Source organism: Poecilia formosa, unplaced genomic scaffold (assembly GCF_000485575.1).
Source record: "Poecilia formosa unplaced genomic scaffold, Poecilia_formosa-5.1.2 Scaffold193, whole genome shotgun sequence".
NCBI classification, from domain to species: Eukaryota; Metazoa; Chordata; class Actinopteri; order Cyprinodontiformes; family Poeciliidae; genus Poecilia; species Poecilia formosa.
Genome location: NW_006800132.1, coordinates 1088965 through 1107747, shown reverse-complemented (window position 1 = coordinate 1107747; position 18783 = coordinate 1088965). Strand labels below are relative to the sequence as shown.

At 39.5% G+C, this 18783-nt stretch overlaps 1 protein-coding gene across 5 annotated transcripts in view; it reads right to left on the bottom strand.

Moving 5' to 3' along the window:
- col11a1a (collagen, type XI, alpha 1a) overlaps positions 1-18783 on the bottom strand; it is a 96825-nt gene that overhangs the window by 3006 nt on the left and 75036 nt on the right. For all 5 annotated transcript variants that reach the window (XM_007566597.2, XM_016678920.1, XM_016678921.1 and 2 more), the window contains 19 exons: positions 17125-17178; positions 16981-17034; positions 16091-16144; positions 15609-15662; positions 13922-14029; positions 13478-13531; positions 13317-13370; positions 11814-11867; positions 7810-7863; positions 6758-6865; positions 5871-5924; positions 5491-5544; positions 4617-4724; positions 3128-3181; positions 3013-3048; positions 2854-2907; positions 2524-2770; positions 1366-1478; positions 937-1005 (listed from right to left, as the gene is read on the bottom strand). In XM_007566597.2, the coding sequence (XP_007566659.1) occupies positions 937-1005; positions 1366-1478; positions 2524-2770; positions 2854-2907; positions 3013-3048; positions 3128-3181; positions 4617-4724; positions 5491-5544; positions 5871-5924; positions 6758-6865; positions 7810-7863; positions 11814-11867; positions 13317-13370; positions 13478-13531; positions 13922-14029; positions 15609-15662; positions 16091-16144; positions 16981-17034; positions 17125-17178 (1437 nt within the window). The remainder of the gene's footprint in view (positions 1-936; positions 1006-1365; positions 1479-2523; positions 2771-2853; positions 2908-3012; positions 3049-3127; positions 3182-4616; positions 4725-5490; positions 5545-5870; positions 5925-6757; positions 6866-7809; positions 7864-11813; positions 11868-13316; positions 13371-13477; positions 13532-13921; positions 14030-15608; positions 15663-16090; positions 16145-16980; positions 17035-17124; positions 17179-18783) is intronic.

The window sequence follows — 18783 nt, the reverse complement described above, 5'->3', positions numbered from 1 at the left end:
ATGTTTAGCATAATGTAATAATTTCATTCAATAAATGTAATAATCAAATGTAAATAAATGTAATGTAATAACTACATTTATTGAATATTCTGTACAATAATCAATTAAAGATTTTCACTGAATCAGGCAGGTGTTTGTTGTATATTTTTGGTAAAGCTTATGCATAAAAAAATTAAATAATCACAGTACCTGTTTTATAAATAACATTGCAATTGTAATATTCAATGTTATATTAGTTCTGTAGCAATAGGGTTATTAGGTTTAGCTTCTCTATTTGCAACAGATAAATAAAATCAGATCTTTTCCATCGTTAAGCTTTTGCATAGACACTAAAGTATGTATAGGTAGTTTTTTTTTTAAAAACTCAGTTTTGTCTCCTTTTCAGGAGATTTTGGCCGTTTGGTTTATCATCCTCTCTGATAAAAATGTCCCTTAACTAACTATTTATATAAAAAGCTAAGGATCACTAAAGTTACTCTTTTGGACACAGAAAAAAACTATTCGGATGCCTTTCATGTTTTGCTGATTTGTTTCAAAAAACACACATTTTCATTCAAGACTGAATAAATTTAAAACAGTATGTTTGTCTCAAAATGCTTCTGGCGAACCAGTGTAACTGGTTGTTAGGGGTTACTACAGGTATTAACTACAGGTATTAAAAGTACTTCAAGTTCAGTGACTACATGAACATAAACATCCAACCTCATATTTTTCCTACAGAAACACATAAAGCTGTAAATAGGTCCGATGGTGAAGCTCAAACTCTGACTTTCATTATGAAAAAAGAGACATTACTGTATGAAACCCTGACAGAAGCTTCTAATAAACTCAAACTAAAGTTCTGACTGCAGGGACTGGGAGAACGCAGACAGAACCCAAGAGACGAGGTGAGGACCGGAGTGTGGTGGGAGACAGGTGAAAAACAGAAACACTCACTATTTTACCCCGCTTGAATTCACTGAACCATGAACCTGGAGTCTCCTTAGGCCACGAGGATATTCTGACCTGCAGACAACAGAGCAGAACATCGGCGTGTGGAGTCATCATGGGTAATATAACCTGCACTCAGTCATGAACAAAACATGAAAACAGTATAAAAGCGAAACCTCTGGGGTAAAATCACAGCTTATTATTCAGGAAAATAGAGAAAGTTTTCTGTGCTTTTCTCTATGAAATAATAATATAAAAAAACTTAATGCCAGAGGACTTTTGTGGTATTTTGCAAACATTCAAATGCTCCCAAAAGTTTCTCCAAGCCGAAACAAAACCTTCTTTGGTAATTACAGTGCAGCATGAAGGTCTTAAAGGAAGGAAATCAGGAGTTTCCTAATGCTATGTTTATTTTACTAATGCAAAGTCGCTTACCCCATTGGACTTTTTGTCCGGATAGATGCAGGTTTCACCCCCAGCAGTGAAGTTACAGTAGACTTTGAATGAATCCCCAGAGCAGCCTTGGTTGGGATCAATCCAGTACTCACCTGAAGAGAACGGAGGAAAATCAATTTGAAGTCATTTTTTGACATCACATATTTAGTAAAAAGGGACAACAATTTTCTTTCTGGTGATTAATATTTTTTTTAAATATTGTTCACAGAGACCTCATAGTCCATTTTGTTTATAGTTTTGTTACTGTGTGGTTTTTATTTCTGTTTTTAATGTTCTTTACACTATTAATGTTTATTGGTCTTTGAGAGGACAAACTTGCATTATTATCCCGTTATCAAATCATTACCTGAGAAAATATCTCAAAACAACGATATTATCATTTATCGCAATATTTACTGGGACAATTTATCGTCCAGTAAAACATGTTATTGTGACAAGCCTAATTTCATTTAGCATCTGAAAATGTAAAGAGTTTTACCAGCCTACCAAAACAAGGTCATCTGCATATAGTCAGACACAGTGGCAAAAGGAGCCGTTGTTGAAAGAACGCTGTAAAAACTTCAATTTAAAGTTTGCCATAAGTTATGTGGGTGCCTGGGTTAGACAAGTCGCATTGTAACTTATTTGTCCTAGCAAGAAAAAGAACCCTGAACACACCATCCACTTGGTAAACCTGTTACAAGTTGAAACAGACTTGAGACGGGGTAGGAGGTTCACTGCTCAGCAACACAGTGACACTAAACACGCAGCCAGAGCTACAAAACACGAGTTCTTCAAAGCATATCTGTGTGTTAGAATGGTCCAGTCAACATTAAGGTCTGAATCCATTTGAGAACCTGTGGCAAAACATGAAAATCAGCATTCAAATATGCTCTCTGTCCAAAAGCATAAGCTATTTTCAAACTAACAGACAAGCATTATGTGCTTTGTGCTGAAGGTCTGCTCGTTAAGCCCGTCTCTCACATGTAGAAAAAGTACAGATTCGTAGTTGTAACATGACAAAATGTGGTTCCTCCTTCCACTGGACATAAAACCAAGCCAGTAAAATGACTGAAGACTTATTTTCGTCAAAAGGAATTAGCAGAAGTGCGCAAACCTTTGACTTGTCGGCCACACCTGAAACCGTGGATTACTCACCGTCGGGGAACTCGGGGTGGCACAGCTGGAGGTCTTTGCATGTTCTGGCCGGGTTGTTTTGCGTGCCCATGGGGTATTTCATGCGTTCTATGTCCTGTTTGAGGTTGTTGAGAGAGCCAAAGATGTCCTCCATGCCTTCGCCGTAATCCGCAAAGGCGCCGGCGGCATCCGACTGCATGTCACTGGAGCGCTTGGTCTTCTTGGGCGACTGAATGGGAAGGGGCTGGATGACCTCACCCGGTGGGCCCTGGTATCACACAGCGTGGCTAGGTTTACGACTCGGCCTTGTGTAGAGTTGATCGAAATAGAAGAAGAACTAAAGTCACTTACAGGAGGACCTGGAGGACCTATTGAACCAGTGTCTCCTTTTGGACCAGCGGGACCCTGGAGAGGAAAACAAAAGACATACGGAAGATGGATTATTCAACTGGTTTGAAAGCTAACTGGTAATACATATAGGCTACATGTAGCAGCTTAGTTTGTACTTACACTTGAACCCTTGGCTCCTTTCGGACCTTGAGGGCCCTGGGTCACAAGGGACAGAACAGGAGTTTGGTATTCTATACAGGAAATAAATATACATCCTATGAAATATAATACATACAGGTAGACCAGGGGGCCCAGGGGGACCAAGGGGACCAGAAGCTCCACTGATACCCTGAAACACAAAAAGATCTGTCAATAGATACAAAATAAATTTCAGTCTGAGGCTTTTGTAATGAGAGCTGGAAACAAAACAAAACAAAAAACAAACAAACTCTGGTATAAATGAAGAGGTTAAATGAATGTTAGTTATTCATCAAAAGAAAGCAAATTAAATTCTAATATTAAGCCGTTTCCATTTGAATCAGTGAGGTCATTACCTTATCAAGAGAGGAATAATGAAACAGGACCTTCAATCCAATTCTAAAATTAAACGGGAATAAAACTCTTAAGCCCTTTAGTAAAATACAACATCTCGGCTTCTTACCACAGCAAAGAAAGGCAATACTTAGTTCAGTTTTACAGAAAGGTTCCTGTAAAACTGGACCAAGGCTGATGTTATACCAGACGTTTCACCTGCTTTTCAACAGTTATCACTGAAAACAGAACTTTTAATACGGCGGCGGCTTTGTAAGAACAAACTTGTAGCTTAGAGTGATCCGGTGTGTGAGGTCGCTTCTGAAAACATTTAATAAACTGAGAATAATCCCAGGCTTGTACATGGATGTTGCCTATACACATTTCAGGAAGACTGTGAGAAGATTAAGGAAAAAAACAAACAAACATGTAATATTAAACTACTGAACTACAACTAGATACATTTTGCGACAGAGAAAATCGCAAGAATTGTAGCTTGAACAGTTCTAATCGGTGACTGAATGGTGAGAAACTCATCCTGTTTCCATCAGGCTATGCTACTGTGCTGACAACTCTTCGTTGTGGATGTTGTTACTGACTGAAGGCTCAAAGTTAGCTGATTCCAGACGCAGTTCAGACAAAACTGTGTTTTCTCCGAAATGTCCAGATGTGTCTGCAGTACTGCAAGAAGGTGAGAGAGAGCAAGACTTTTTTCGGCAGGTAAAAGAGAGGCTCAACACGACTAATAGCCTCTTTTGACTTTAATAATTCTAGCCACGCTAACCATGCTGTTTGCTAGCACTACCTTTATTCATTACTTATTTAAGATAGAAATATAAATGTATTTTTTGAAATATGAATGATTAATGATTGCTCATAGCAGGACGGCCAGAAAAAGTAACACTGTTCCTAAATCTTCTGCTACTGCAGCTCCCAAAGAGAAATAATCAGCATCAACTAGAATTGGTACCGGGACGTCTAAGCTTTACAAAAACCAAAGCTCGGAAATTGGCCACAACATTTCGACTAGTGCTTCTGTAATAGTCCAACACATTCTGAAGACGGTCTAAAAACAGCGATGATGTCATCAGCTGCAGCCGAGAAGAAGTAGATAGAAAGTCTGAGAGTGGCTGCTGTAGGACTTGGATATGCAGCAGAGTTCAAACAGCAGTGACCGTGTCTCCACCTTTAGCCACAGCTGGAAGGGCGAACGGGATACAGGTAGTACGAGTTGAAGGCCAAGCTGCACTTACAGAGTCACCTTTGCCACCGGGAGTGCCCTGGGGTCCGGGAAGACCTCGATCTCCTTTCTCTCCTTGCTCTCCAGGGGGTCCAATCAAGCCGATCAAACCTGGGTGACCCTGCAGAGCGAAAAGGCACACACACACACACACACACACACGCACACACACACGAGACAGTCAAATCAAACGAGAAACAAAATAAAAATACCTGCAGTCTGAGTTGCTTTTCACAAGAGAGAGAGAGAGAGAAACACTAAGCGTGTTAACAGAGATGCCGCTTCGGCAACACGTATGAAAGAAAGTCGGTGGAAACGCAAAGGTCGTTTCACACCACAGATCCAAGGACTTTTGAAATAAGCAAGCTCCAGCCGGGTCCTGTGATTCAACTGCATTAGAGATGAAGACCACACACACACACACACACACACACACACTCAGATTCTGTTGTGTGCTTCCAAATAGTTTCTTTCAAGCCATCATGTCAGGGCGTTTGAGGCAATTTAGATAGAGTAATGTGCCCTGTCTGAATATCCTTAGCAGTTATTCTTCACCAACAAATGTGACAGTAGGAGCAAGGAAAATAGAAAGATTGGACAGATTGGAGTGATGCATCATATTCAGCTGCTTTTTCAATCCCATGAAAACATTTTCTTTTTCAGGGAAGGAGACAAAAAGAAAAAAGAAATAAAAGTCTTTCCTGAAGCCCTTTTGAAGAAAACATGGCAATTATTCTGAGATGATGCATAAAGTCCACAATGGTGTTCTGAACCAGGCTGCTACAGAGAGGTTTTTGTAAATAACATCTTAAGTTTAGGACGAGACAAGCTTACAAATGGATACAAGAAAATGGAGGAGAGAAAAAAAACAAAAAAAACGGACTCACCTTTTCACCTTTGGAGCCGGGGTCGCCTTTCAAGCCTGGCAGACCTGGTGGACCCTGCAGGACGAACACATTGAAATGTTACGATGAGAAAAAGGGGAAAAAAAAAAAAAAAAAATCGATCGGAGCAATTAGGGAAAACACTCCGATGGAAAAGGTGTGGAGGAAAAAAGGAAAGCGTGACGAAAGACATTGAATAAAAAAAGGCTTTTCGGACAAGACAAATCCATAAAATGTGAGGTCAACGTGCGTTTTTATTGGGACTTTGTGGGTTCAAAAAGCTCACAGACGAGAGAGAGAGAGAAAGAGAGAGAGAGAGAAAACTGGTGGCAGGGATAAATCCAGACAGGCGAGAGACGACGGGACGGACTCTGAATACTTACCATCGGACCTGGTGGACCGTCCTGTCCTGAAGCACCGGGCAGCCCTTGTTCACCCTGTGAAAAACCATTCAATTGAAGAGAGCATCATGGGGCTGCTGTATTTTCACCGCTCCGCCATTGATTTCCTGTGTGCGACTCGATGATTAATAGCCCAAACAGGGAGGAAAAGTGTGCTGAAATAAACAAGTAAAACTAAAGTACAAGCCAAATGGGAGTATCGATTATTCCATGAAGTCTATCATCATGCCTTCGCGGTACTTTTATATGTGTGTGTGTGTGTGTGCGTGTGTGTGTGTGTGTGTGCGTGTCTCAGTCGGCCTGTGAAAGTATTCACTGAACATTTTCATATTTTGTCATGTTCTGACCACAAACTTCACTGGATTTTGTTTGGGTTTTATGTGATGAACTAACCGAAGAAAAAGAGAAACGATACATTTGCATTGATTCTAATTGATTTATTTAGGGGCGCTGGGGTAAGTGGGCCTGAGTCCAAATGTCCAACACAGTTTTTACATTTTTACTTGTGAAAATGTTTTTATCAGGAAACACTTTATTTGAAGGGTGCGACATAATGCTGTCATTTGGTAAATGATGACACTTCTAATGCAAAGTTGACACTTTTAATGGACTTTTAATGCAAGTTTTAGTACAGCTTTGCGTTAAAAGTGTCATAAACATTCATGTTCATGATAGTGTCCTGTCAGTCTTATGCACACCCCTTCAAATAAAGTCCTACCCTTCAATTTCACAATTACTGTATGCTGCATTTTTGTCTGCAAGATAAAATGCCAGTATAACACACTGGAGTTTTCATTTAAAATGGAACAAATTGTAAAAAAATAAAATAAAAAAATCAAGGCTTTGCAAGCCTGTAAACAGTGACGTACCACAGGGCCAGGGATTCCACGCAGACCCTCTGGACCGGGCTTTCCAGGAGGTCCTTGGGGTCCAACGGGTCCTGTTTTACCAGCTGGGCCCTCAGCGCCCGCTTCACCCTGCATGTGGATATAGAAAAAACAATCAAAACAGGACGCTAGACATGTACACAAATAATATTTTCATGTCTGATCTAACATTTGAAAGGACAGCCCAAAATCTAAACAAGCTGCTGGCATGTATTTAAATATGAATGTAGAGCAAAATAACAGGACATAAAGGAGCACTGTAGCCATCAACACAGCATGCGTGATGGCCTTAAAAAAACACACAAACAAAAAAAACTGCAAACCATAAACAACTCTGGTACTTTGTTGTCAACACAGTGTTTTTTTTTCCTTTCTTTTTTCATTTTATCAGAGTTCAGCCACAGCCTGCGCAGAGTTTAAAATAAATATGCAGTTTGCATACCCGGCAAGTGTCAACAAGTAAGCGAGGGTCTGAAATAATATGTGCTTGTGATGCTTTAAATAAGGCTCAGAGTGGGAACAAGAATAGCTGAATGCGTCCTGTAACATGGAGGAAAGTTACAGGAAATCAAGTCTGGGCTGAGAAGTGAGCAGAGACTACGACAACGCTCTCAACAGTTTTCACAGGACTTGCTGCCGCGGTTGCATTCAGCTGCACTGCTCTCCATCTTGTATCGTTTCCAGCTTTTTGTAGCAGCTGTGAAATTAATGAACAAAAGCACCGAAGGATCGCAAAAACTATCTTTAATTATCAGACTCGAGTCGCTGCGGAGGCAGCGACGAAGGGACGGATGGTGCTGCTTTCACCAGCTGACGGGAGCCGAGTCTGAAAACGACGCGTCTGCATTTCCATACTTATGGTGGCGCAGATTACAGCTTTGCGCCACCATAAGCGCTGTTTTTCTTTGGTCAGAGCAAAGAACATTTTACTGCAACATGTTTATTTCCGTGTAATCTGTCATGGAAGTTAAACTACACTAACATTTAATTCAGCTCAGGTGACTCTCGCCTGAAGCGTGCAGGGATTTTCTTACCTTGGCGCCCTTCTCTCCTTGCCGGCCCTCGGCTCCTAAAGCTCCAGGAGGTCCCTGAGGAGCCAGAGGAGAATGTTTTAGTTTCTCAACACGACAGTGTAAAACCCCAACATGCATGTAAGCAGACGGTCTTCTCAGATCTGTGACAGTGCAGTACAGTAGGTCTGTTACTGTCAGCCAGTCTGCAGCTGCAGGTTACAGTCACGCAGGTTACAGTCACGCTTCAATAAAACTAAATCAGAATTGAGTGAAAAAAAGTGGATTAAAAACATAAAAAAATCAACCAACTGGTTTGCTATATGCTTTAGTCGTATTACAAAAATGAACAGATTTGATACATGGACACATAATCTATCTAAGGATCAAACACTAGAAATGCGTTTTATCTCAATTTCAGAATCTAACTCGAATGTTTTAAAAAGCAAAATAAAGCTTAATGTCTTTTTCTTTTTTATTAAGGCTCAATACTCCATGTAGCTGCTTTTAGCAACTGAAAAGCAGAGGAGAAAAAAAAACCAAGGCAAGTTTTTAATGCAGCACATTTCAGGAACAAGGCAGTTTAAAGTACAAAACATAAAATATCAGATAAAAAACAAAACAAAAAAAACATTACATTGCAGTGCAATAATGAAGAAAAGTAATGAAAAGTTGTGATCCGAATCACAATAAGCCTATTTTTCAGCAATTATTAATCAAAGGTAACTACATTTTCAGCTTGGATTTAGAGGAGCTGGTCTGGACATTTTGGTACGACAGCAGGTGAACTTAAACTGAGCTGTCTTGCTAGTTTTAACGTCTAATGGAATATTTTTTTATTGGCGTAGCAGGAAATAAAACCATCCTTGTAAATTGCGGACTGGCTTTTTGGACGTTTCCACTGGAATTCTGACTAATTTACCTCGAGGAGCTTCAAGACTTTGGAGGCTCTAACACTTCACAGGTTCTCTTTCAGATTCACATTGAGTCTGGTTAGACCACTTCACAACATTAATAAAATTAAATAAAAACACAAAATCTAAACTTGCCTGAATAACAAAAAGCAAGCAAACCATAAAAAAAAAAAACTTAAATAAAATTCCACAAAATATTCACGGCTTGTTGTCTTGGGGGTAGAAAAAAAACAAAAACAAACCCCAGGACGTTTATTACAAGAGATTTCATTGGACCGTCTCCTGAGCTTCCAAGTGTTTTGGTATTTTTACCTTCTTTATTATTAGATTTCTTTCTGACTATTTGTCCCAGTTGATAAATGCAAAGTAGCAACAGTCTTCAAGTAACCCGGTGACATCAAACATGCGCCGCTTAGCTATGTCAAGATCCATCGGAGTGAGTGTCCTTTGTCCGCCCCACAGAAACACACAATCAAGCTGAGAGATTCAAACGGGAACGCACGGCCTTCTTCAATCACGCCGGCGTGGCCGCGTCTTCTCCCCCGGTCAGATTCTCTCTCCTGGCCTCGAGGATCCCTTTCAACTCCGCCTCTAGTCTCCATCTTCAAAACCGCCCTCCGCCATGATTCTGCTCTGATCTGGCCGACGGGCAGGCTGAGTGTTGTTGACTGAGAGCCCATAATGCGAGCTCTCTTCAGGTCTCGGAGCTTTCATCTTCTCCTGATTTGTACCTCTCACTGGTGGTGAAGAGGCAGGCTCTTCATCAGCACAAAGGACCGTTTCTGCCGCCGCGTGTCAAGACGACGGCGGCGCGTAAGGTGTGCTCTTCATGTCAAGGTTCCCCCCAAATGCCCCCCATCTTTTTTTTTTTTTTTTTTTTTTTGGGTCGTCCTACTGGGTTTGTGCTTCAAATGCTGATTGCCAAAGTTTTCACTGGATAACATTTCTTCAGATAAAAAGTGCAGGACTGTCAGTGAAACCAGAAATAGAAATGCGCATGCGAGCTTGAGAAATTAAACGTGGCTTCACTCAAGAATCGTTTCGAAACACATAGTTGCTATGGGCAAAGTGAAGAGACAGCAGGAAATTCAAAAGGTAAAAAATTTTAAAAAATCTTAGAAATTACACATTCAAAGGACAGACTAGCAGAGGAGTACTGGTCACCTAAGACCTGTGTGTGATTACAAAATAGCTCCTTCCTCACTGTAATCCCCCCCAGCCGTTCAGGTGCTGCGTAAGTTTATACCATGATAATAAATGGAATACAGATTTCTGTCGACGCAGTGGGGAAGCAATCAGCCTTGGTTAGAAAATGCAGCACATGCACATTTTCTCATTGGACCAAAAAAAAAAGAAAAATGTCATTATTATCTTCAACTTTGGTGAGTAACTTCTTCTTCTTCTTCTTCTTTATTTTTTTTTGTACAAACGTGGAAAATAAGCTGCAAATATACATGAGAAAAAGTTGCTACTGTAGCAACTATGTCAACTTTCATCATAATGTTTGGATAGTTTGGTGAATTTACAAACTCAAATAATTTGTGAGATATACTGACACAATGGAGTGAGAATTAATAATCCAATAGATTTTAATATACTAGTGTCTTCCTGGTTGGTACAAGATTAAAACCAAGAGAAAGATAACTTCGAAGTCTTAAAAGTATAAAACCTAAATAAATGTCTGTTTCTTTTTTTCAAAAGCTAATAATGAATTTTAAAAATGGGCTCTTGAGAAAAACGTTTACTTCTTCTGTAAGAAAGTGGGACTTCTAGATACTTCCGTTCACTAAAGAGCATATAAAGTATTGTGATGACTTTTCAAAATACATTTTTGCATCACAAGCAGTCATCCAACATTATCGCAGACGACTGGGCTCTTAGAGTTTTTAATTTCCTGTGCAGGGTGCTGGTCCATTAGGTCTCTAAAATAATATTTCTCCTAATTTGTTTTCAAAGATAAATGGAAATAAAATTTTGAGCTAATTAACTTATATTTGCGCTGAATATCTTACTTTGATCGTCATTAATGCCAAAAGATTTCTCTGCAACTTTTGGCAGACTTTTTTCATTTTTCTTGCTTTTATGTGTGTGGAAATCAACACCATCACCGCTACTAACACAATTAAAAAGAAAAAAGTTAAAAAATGGCACCATAATGGCTTAAAGGCGGACATCTGGTGGTGTTTCTGTCAGGAATCCCTCCTGATTGGTAGCACTGTGCTTGTTAGGGTACGTGTTAATTGGGGTGAGTAACATCTGTTGACGTTTTAAGATCTGCTCTTCAAAGATGATTAAAAGCTTTAAACGGGACAGCGCCCACGTCACGTTAAATGACACACTGCGTGACAAGATGATTGTATCGCGACGAACACGTTCTCCAGTCAGAGCTTTTATTGTTTGTTTTTATTAGCTGTTGAATCTGCGCCTCTTTCCTAATCACCTCGTAACAACTTTGCAAGACGCGTCTCATGCTTCTGTTTTGCAGATGCTGTCCAGCAGGCGGCCGCCGGATCAATAATGTGTCAGACTTGCTGCACATCTTTTTTCTTTTTTTTTTTCCCACTGAAACGATGACATAAACTCCATTTTCACCCTCTTTTTGTGATCTTCCCCCCCCCCTTTTAGTAAGCCTTTCAATTTCTCACAAAGTGGAAGAAAAAAATGATTCATGATTTTCACATCCTGACATTCATTTCTTCGTGGGCTTTAAAAAGGCTTTACCTCACTGATAGCGTAACACCTTGACCCCATAAATCACCCACTTTGTTTTTGCCACTCTGCCTTTAATGAGAATGAATCTCTCCAGCTTTAGAGCCAAATTGGGTTGTTGAGTTGAAGTTGCTGCCAGACGAAGCAATATTCAACCGCTGGCTACGGGGGGTTGGCGTAAAACTGCCCACCGACGCGCGGCGAAATCATCTTTTTAATTAAAATATACGTTTTGTATTGTTTAACCAAAGAATTTACTGATCAGGAGAATCAACTTTTTAAGTATTAATAATTATGCAACTAGGTCGGTGTCTAGTCGAGACTTGAATGTGGCTGGAAGCACATTCAATGACGCATAGACACGACTTACTGGAAGGAAAAGAGCTAGAAGAGCCAAGGACTTACTCTCTTGCCAGGTGGGCCAGGTGGACCGGCCTCTCCAGAAGGACCCGGGGGTCCCTGAAAACAAGCGTGCAACAAAGACTGATGAGAGGGGTTCATGGATCATTAAATCACACAGCTCACTGGACAGTAACAGCTCAGTAACCCTGACACCGTCAATAACAGTACCTCGTACTTTGATAAATGGCTGCACTTCTTCATGCTGTTATTTTTCCAGTAAAGTGCAGGCAATGATAGCAGCTGTTCAAGATTTATGCTGGTCAGAAATTGACATCATTTGTTTATTTTTTCCTATTAACAGCTTCCTAAAAAGATGGTTTAAGCTTTTGCCAAAAGTGTATTTATTTATTTATTTTTTGCCTAAATCATCTTTTTACATTATTTTAGAAGATGACTCCAAAGTTACAAATACACTTTAAAAAGGGATTTTGGAGGATGTGAAGTATTACCAATAAGACTATTTATATTTTAACCATGAAATATTCATCTAAACAGGGCTTTTAAGGTTACAGATCCTACCTAAACATTTTGGTTCAGTCAACTGTTAGCTAAACAGTGTGTGTAGCATCTGCCACAGAACCAGAAAACCAACAGGTTCATATATTTTTTAGATTACTTCATGACTTAAAATATCAACTTTGTACAAATAATAACTATTATCAGACTTGTGACTGAGAAGATTTCTGTGTTGGAGGAAAAAATGTAGGTATATATCTGGCTTTAGCTTGCTTAAAGACCATGCTTAATGCTAACGTCCAGTAAGCTGACTTTCCTGGACGTGAAGCAGTTGTTGGCGAGAAAATTATATATTTTTGTAGTTGCAGATTAAAAAGAAAACTTTTACAATTGATTTTAAGTTTGTTATTTAAATACCATTTTTTAAATCAAATTAATAAATATGTTTTGTTCCTTTCAAAATGGAGGACAAACCAATGCCTTCAAGAAAGAAACAGAGAAAGGGCATTTTGATTCTAGATTGATACATTTTAAATGTTATATGTTTATTTTTGAACGATTGTTCTTCAATTTTGATAGTGAAATACAATAAAAATCATGTCAACTACATCACAGGAACCAAGGTTTGTCAGTAATGACCTTTTTCATAGTTTGCAACAAAGTAAAATGAATATTGTATTACAGTCACTTCTCAGAATACATTTTTACTATAATTATTATGTTTTCGTTTTTCTTTTTTTTTTGCAGCCTTGTAGGCGTCATTTCAAGCTGATTCAATAAAAGCTGTGATTTGTTATTTTTACACAACATGAGCTCATTGCTGTTTGCTTTTCTTTTTTAATTACACACAACAGATCTACAAAGTATGGATATTATTTTAATCTTTACCAAGAGTAGCCTTGTGATATCATGATGAGAAACTTCAGTAAATATACACAGTGAAAATTTGAGAGATAATTTGATTCCTGTGCGTCCTTATTATGGTTCTAAGTAACAGATATTATTCAATAATTCATTCATTCTAACTAATAAACAGTATTGATAACTTACAGGTTGACCGGGCTCACCATCCTCTCCTTTCTCTCCTGCTTCTCCATCAGTACCCTGTAATTCATGCACAGGTTAAAAAAAAAAGGCTAAAAGAAATCAAAATACAAATATAATTTCTTTAATCTTTTCAGACAAAGCAAGCGGTGTGTTTTCATACTTACAGCAACACCTGGCTCTCCAGGGGGTCCTGGGTCTCCAGGGAACCCAACAGGTCCCTGTAAGAGAGGAAAAAAAAGTTAAAAAGAGTTAAAAAGAACACCAGAGGAACAGCTGCTGAGAAATAATTTCCTTGGAAACAGCATTTGGAATGTGGGAGGTAATTTGGGTCGTGATTTCGTCCTGGCGTACTTGGTTACAACCTGTGAAGGTAATGTAATGAACTTAATGATGATGTTGCAAATCCAAGAGACCCCACTGCCTCCCATTACCATGCAGGCATAAAATCTAATCTCCCTCAATAAAAAGGCTTTTTAGCTCTTGAATATGAGACTGGGTAAAATGACCCACCTTTGAGGTGTGTGACTTTTTTTCTAAAGCAGCAGATTGTGCCTGAGCATGAGGAGCCACACTTTCACTGGCTTTAATAGCAAACCTGTCAGACTTACAGGGTTGCCCTTTGGACCATCGTCTCCAGGGGGTCCTTTGGCACCGGCGGGTCCAGCAGCTCCGGGGGGTCCGGCCTCTCCTTTCTCTCCTCTCTCACCTTTGGGTCCCTACAGAGACGGGGTATTTCTTATGTCAACATCAAAAGAAGCAGAGTTTTGTTTTTCTTTTTTTCAGTCTACATTAAACTCAGTGGAGGGAATAAAGAACCTGTGCAGGCAGAGACTGCTGACAGATATTGGATCTAAAGAAGATCTTGGACTGTTTCACAACGGGCAGTGACGGTCAACACTGCAGATATGAAATGAGTTGACAGGTCCGGATGTTTTATGGACTCAGAGACGACGGAGCTCAATAAATAAGGAACTTAACCTCCAAGCTGATATGAGCCGTTTAAAAAAATTTACATTATGGAACATTATATTTGTGAAAGTATAGAACCTCATCTTCTGCTTTTTGGCTATAATCCTAAAGTCTTTGTGTTACCAACAGAGATTAGCACGTTTTTATTTTATTTTTTTAAATGACCACTTGTACATCAGATTGTCCTTGCTGACTCTGACTCCTGCAGCAGCTTTTTGTCAGTCAGTTACTTCTGTTAAACTCACCATGATAACCAATAAAACCTACAAAACACTCTAAAGCTAATTAAAACCAGCCGAAGTAGGCAAACAAAAATTTACAACAAAATAAAACCAAACTGTAATGAATAACCCAAAACAATTATAACTCTGGTGTACATAGAGTTTGTTCTTCCCCCAAAGTAATTATTTTGCATGTAAAGTTTAAAGCTAACTTTAGATCTTGTCCGACAGAAACTACCACTTAGTTACAGCTACTAAGACCTGCTGCACAGTGACTGGTCCTCCTTCATGACCCTTCACACGTTTCACATTTGTGGACTGAAAGGCCACCAGAAGGCCTAATGCTGCTCCAGCTTTACTCCGCCTCCTTTTCCCACAGATATCTCCTCTACTTTCCACACTTTTCATTCTTATCATGTAAAATGTAGGTAAATGCAGAGTCTGAAAGGAGAGAACAGCAAGTTTACCATCTGAAGGTATTACCCTCCACCTGTTCCTCGTTTTCTACCTTTTCAATCTGCTGTTGTACCTCTTTAACTTCTCTGAAATTTCCATCTAGCAACAACAAAAGCCAGACAAAATAAATAAACATCTTCCAATAATTTGCAATGAACAAAAGATTCAGCCTAACAGGAGTATGTACTCAGAAATTGGTGTTTGGATTAGATTTTTTTCCCTCTTAAACATAGTTCTTTAAATCGGATCCATCAGACAACGCTTCCTGTTAATTACGCCTTAAGAGTCTGGAAGGAGGCTCATTTTGGTAGGACGTGTCCACAAGCTGTGCAGAGCGCCGGAGCCACGCTGAGATGATCCAACCGTCTGAATGCGAGTAGCAATTACTTCTATTGTGACGGACGCACAGCAGCCCTCCCTCTTATTAGATTGTGTGCTGTTTCATGTCCGCCCTCAAGCTATGCAGAATATTCAATCTGGGACACCCGACCGACCCGAAAACAACCGCAGAGCCGCGTGTACGGCAGACGAGTGGTCTGAACCGAGAGCCTGTGGCATGAACCGAAACGTCTGCGTGAAAATGTAGGACGGCGCTATTGGACGTATTCGTCTCGTCAGAGGGGCACAGCAAAAGGCGGTGTATGCTTACCCCAGTTCCAGGCTCTCCAGGTGGTCCCGGGTTTCCAGCCTCCCCTTGTTCGCCCTGTGGTTAGATAAATGTCAGCGTCTCAACAGGTAAACATTCAAGCTGGTGCATGGAGAGTCCTCAAATTCAGACGAAACTTTGGGGTAAAAGTCTGCGCTCTTAATGCTAAATATTGTGGAAAAAACTTATTTTGGCTGCTTGTACCCATGACCTCGTTCTTTCGGTCATGACTCAAAGCTCATAACCATAGATGAACGTAGACTGACTGGTAAATCGAGAGCTTCGCTTCTTGACTCAGCTCTCTCTTCGTCGTCTTTGAAATTATAATTATATAGAAAAATCCAGGAGTTTCAACTTGACATTTATGGAATGTGCTATGAAAAGTTTGGACACCCCTGCATTAAAGCGAGCGCAGAATTTTATGTCCATGTCACATGACGACATTTTCAGATAAAACACCCTGCAGGGCCCTGATGGGGCCTTACCTTCTCACCCACAGATCCCATGGGGCCCACACCTCCTGGAGGACCTTGAGGACCCTAAAAAGACACAGAAAAAGATCAGTTTGGAATCATGATACAACACATGAGCTACTACTGATTAGACTTCCTGCAAGTTGCTATCAATTCATTTAAGCTATATATTTTTAAGGCTGTTAGGATTTAAATTTAAGAAAGTGTTAAATTATGAAAGCTGCTCTAATAATTTGCTTGACTAACTTGCTTATTAATTTAAGTTGAGCATAATGTTGTCCACCCACATTTCTGCTTTTTGCCTCTGCCATGGCAGCTCATTGCATCTTTCACACAGTATAGAACCGTGGCAACACTTCTCGATTTTAGCTAACTAATAAAATCCCCGTTTTTTTTAATTAGAACCTTATTAAAAATACACGCTGCCTTTCATGAAGGAGCCCTCAGTGGATCAGAAAACAAGAACTTATTGACTTCTGTTCCCCAAACAAACAGCAAGGAGTGGATTTTAGTTTTTTTGCAGGCTTGAGGTAAACGCTGATGGATTTTATGATAAATTTCTGTCGTTTTGCTGCTCTGCATCACAACCCTTGTCGTTTTTTTTTGGGAGGAGGGGGGGTTTTCACAGCACAGTAACTCCAGAGTTCCTCGGGCAACAACAGATGAAACGGATGAACAGCACCGCCGCAATTCTTTAAAAAGTTCAGGGGGTGGGGGGAAGCAATAGGCGTACAAATGGACACTTTTCAACTTTTTTTTTCCAAGCCCTATAACTTAGATGATTGAGTGTTAAGGGTTTTTAAGACCTGAGGAAACCCTGAGGTGTTGCAAAAGTTGCATGCAGCAGATCGTTCGGGAGGGAGAGTCTGAAAATTTGATCTATGTTCATAAGCAATACGTACATCGGCTCCACTGGGACCCTGAGGGCCTCTGGGACCAGGGGGACCAGGAGGACCCTGCACAGAAAAAAAAATAAAAAAAGAGGAAATGTGATGTTGCTGTAATGGATTCAAGTCTTACCGTAAAAAGTTGGGAGTTTCTCTTACCATGGGCCCAACGTCACCGTTTTCTCCTTTTTCACCTGGAGGTCCGGGAAGCCCCTGGAGACAGAAACAAAAAACTAAATAAAACATGATTGCGTATTTGATACCATGCCAAAAAAAAGAAAAGAAAAAAAAAAGGAAACAACAACAATAATAATTAGAAACCTAACAATGAATCCTCCAGTTATTTGAACCGGATGAGTTTCAGCTCGATTGGTTGTTTTGAGACTCCAAATTTGAACTTGTTCTGATTGGTGGATCAGCAAGATGTTAAATATTCAAGTCAAATTAAGCAAAACGATGCAAAAAGCTACTTAAAAGAGAATTGTATTTTCTACAACAGGTTTATTGAAAACTTTTTTAAACCAATTTGAATAATAAACTGAACTTGGTTGCATTGTTTGATAACGTCTGTAAAGTGCCTGGAGTGTTACGTGTTATGAACTGGCACTACATAAATAAGTCGAATTGAAATGAGAGAGAGCAAGACTTTTAGCACATAACAGGAAGGCTAAACAGAGTACAGCAAAGTTGCTTTCCTTTATTATTTTAAGCTTTCAACTTGTTTTTGTCATGCAACTGGAATTGGGATGTTAAGTAAGGATTTTAAATTAACAGGAGGCTGAAGCTGTAGCCATGGTAACCATGCCAGCTATCCTAACTGTGCTAATTGCTGTTGTAAAATGCTAACAGTTTAAAACGTAACCACTTTGTCCTTGTTGTGAAATAACTCCTCTTTCACACACATGGTGTGACATCACCTCTGCTCCTACACTGTAAAAACAAACAGTCTTACCAAGTATTTTGGTTAAGTTTGATGTGCAGATATGTCAGTACATTTAAAATAAGATCAAACTAACATACAAATGACTTCTCAGCAAGATACAGGATCTTGTTTTAAGTCAATAAAGTTTGAATATTGATTAAAAATTACTAGTTCCACTGGCAGATTTGCTTCTCTGACAACATGGGAAAATGTTTTGTTATAACTCAAATCATCTGCCAGTGGAACTAGTACTTATTAATCAATATTCAAGAATGATTGCCTTAAAACAAGATCCTATATCTTGATGAAAAAGTTACGTCTGAGTTAGGCTTGTCTGATTTCAGATGTGCCAAGATATTTGCACAAGAAACTAGACAAAAAGTCATTGGTAAGATGTTGTGTTTTTGAAGTGTAATAACCTAAACTAAAAACGTGTCGATTTTTCACCTTTATATTTGACAGCTCGGAAAGAAACATTCAAATTCCACAATAGATTCTGAAGAATGCATCTTTGATAACATCTGTACTGCAACATTGATGAGCCGTGGTGTGAAGAAGGCTTTTAATGTGTTTGCATCATTAACTGCATTCACAAAAGCTGCTTGCTTGCTGCTGAGATTTAATTTGACCACGGGAATACGTTGCTGTGATTCTGTGACTCAGAACAGCATAAATTATTCAGTGTCAATGAATCAAAATTCATGTTTTAGCCGGCGCTGCCTCAGCCAATTACGTCTTTATTGAATTATTAAAAAAAAAGAAAAAAGTAATCAACAGTGCGGGCTTGAGTCTAAGTTTACTCAATTAAACCATGTTTTTAGAAAATGAGGTGCATCAGGCATCCTGTAAACGGCTCTCCTACAGTTTCAACTCAAACTGCGGTTTGTTCTCATTTT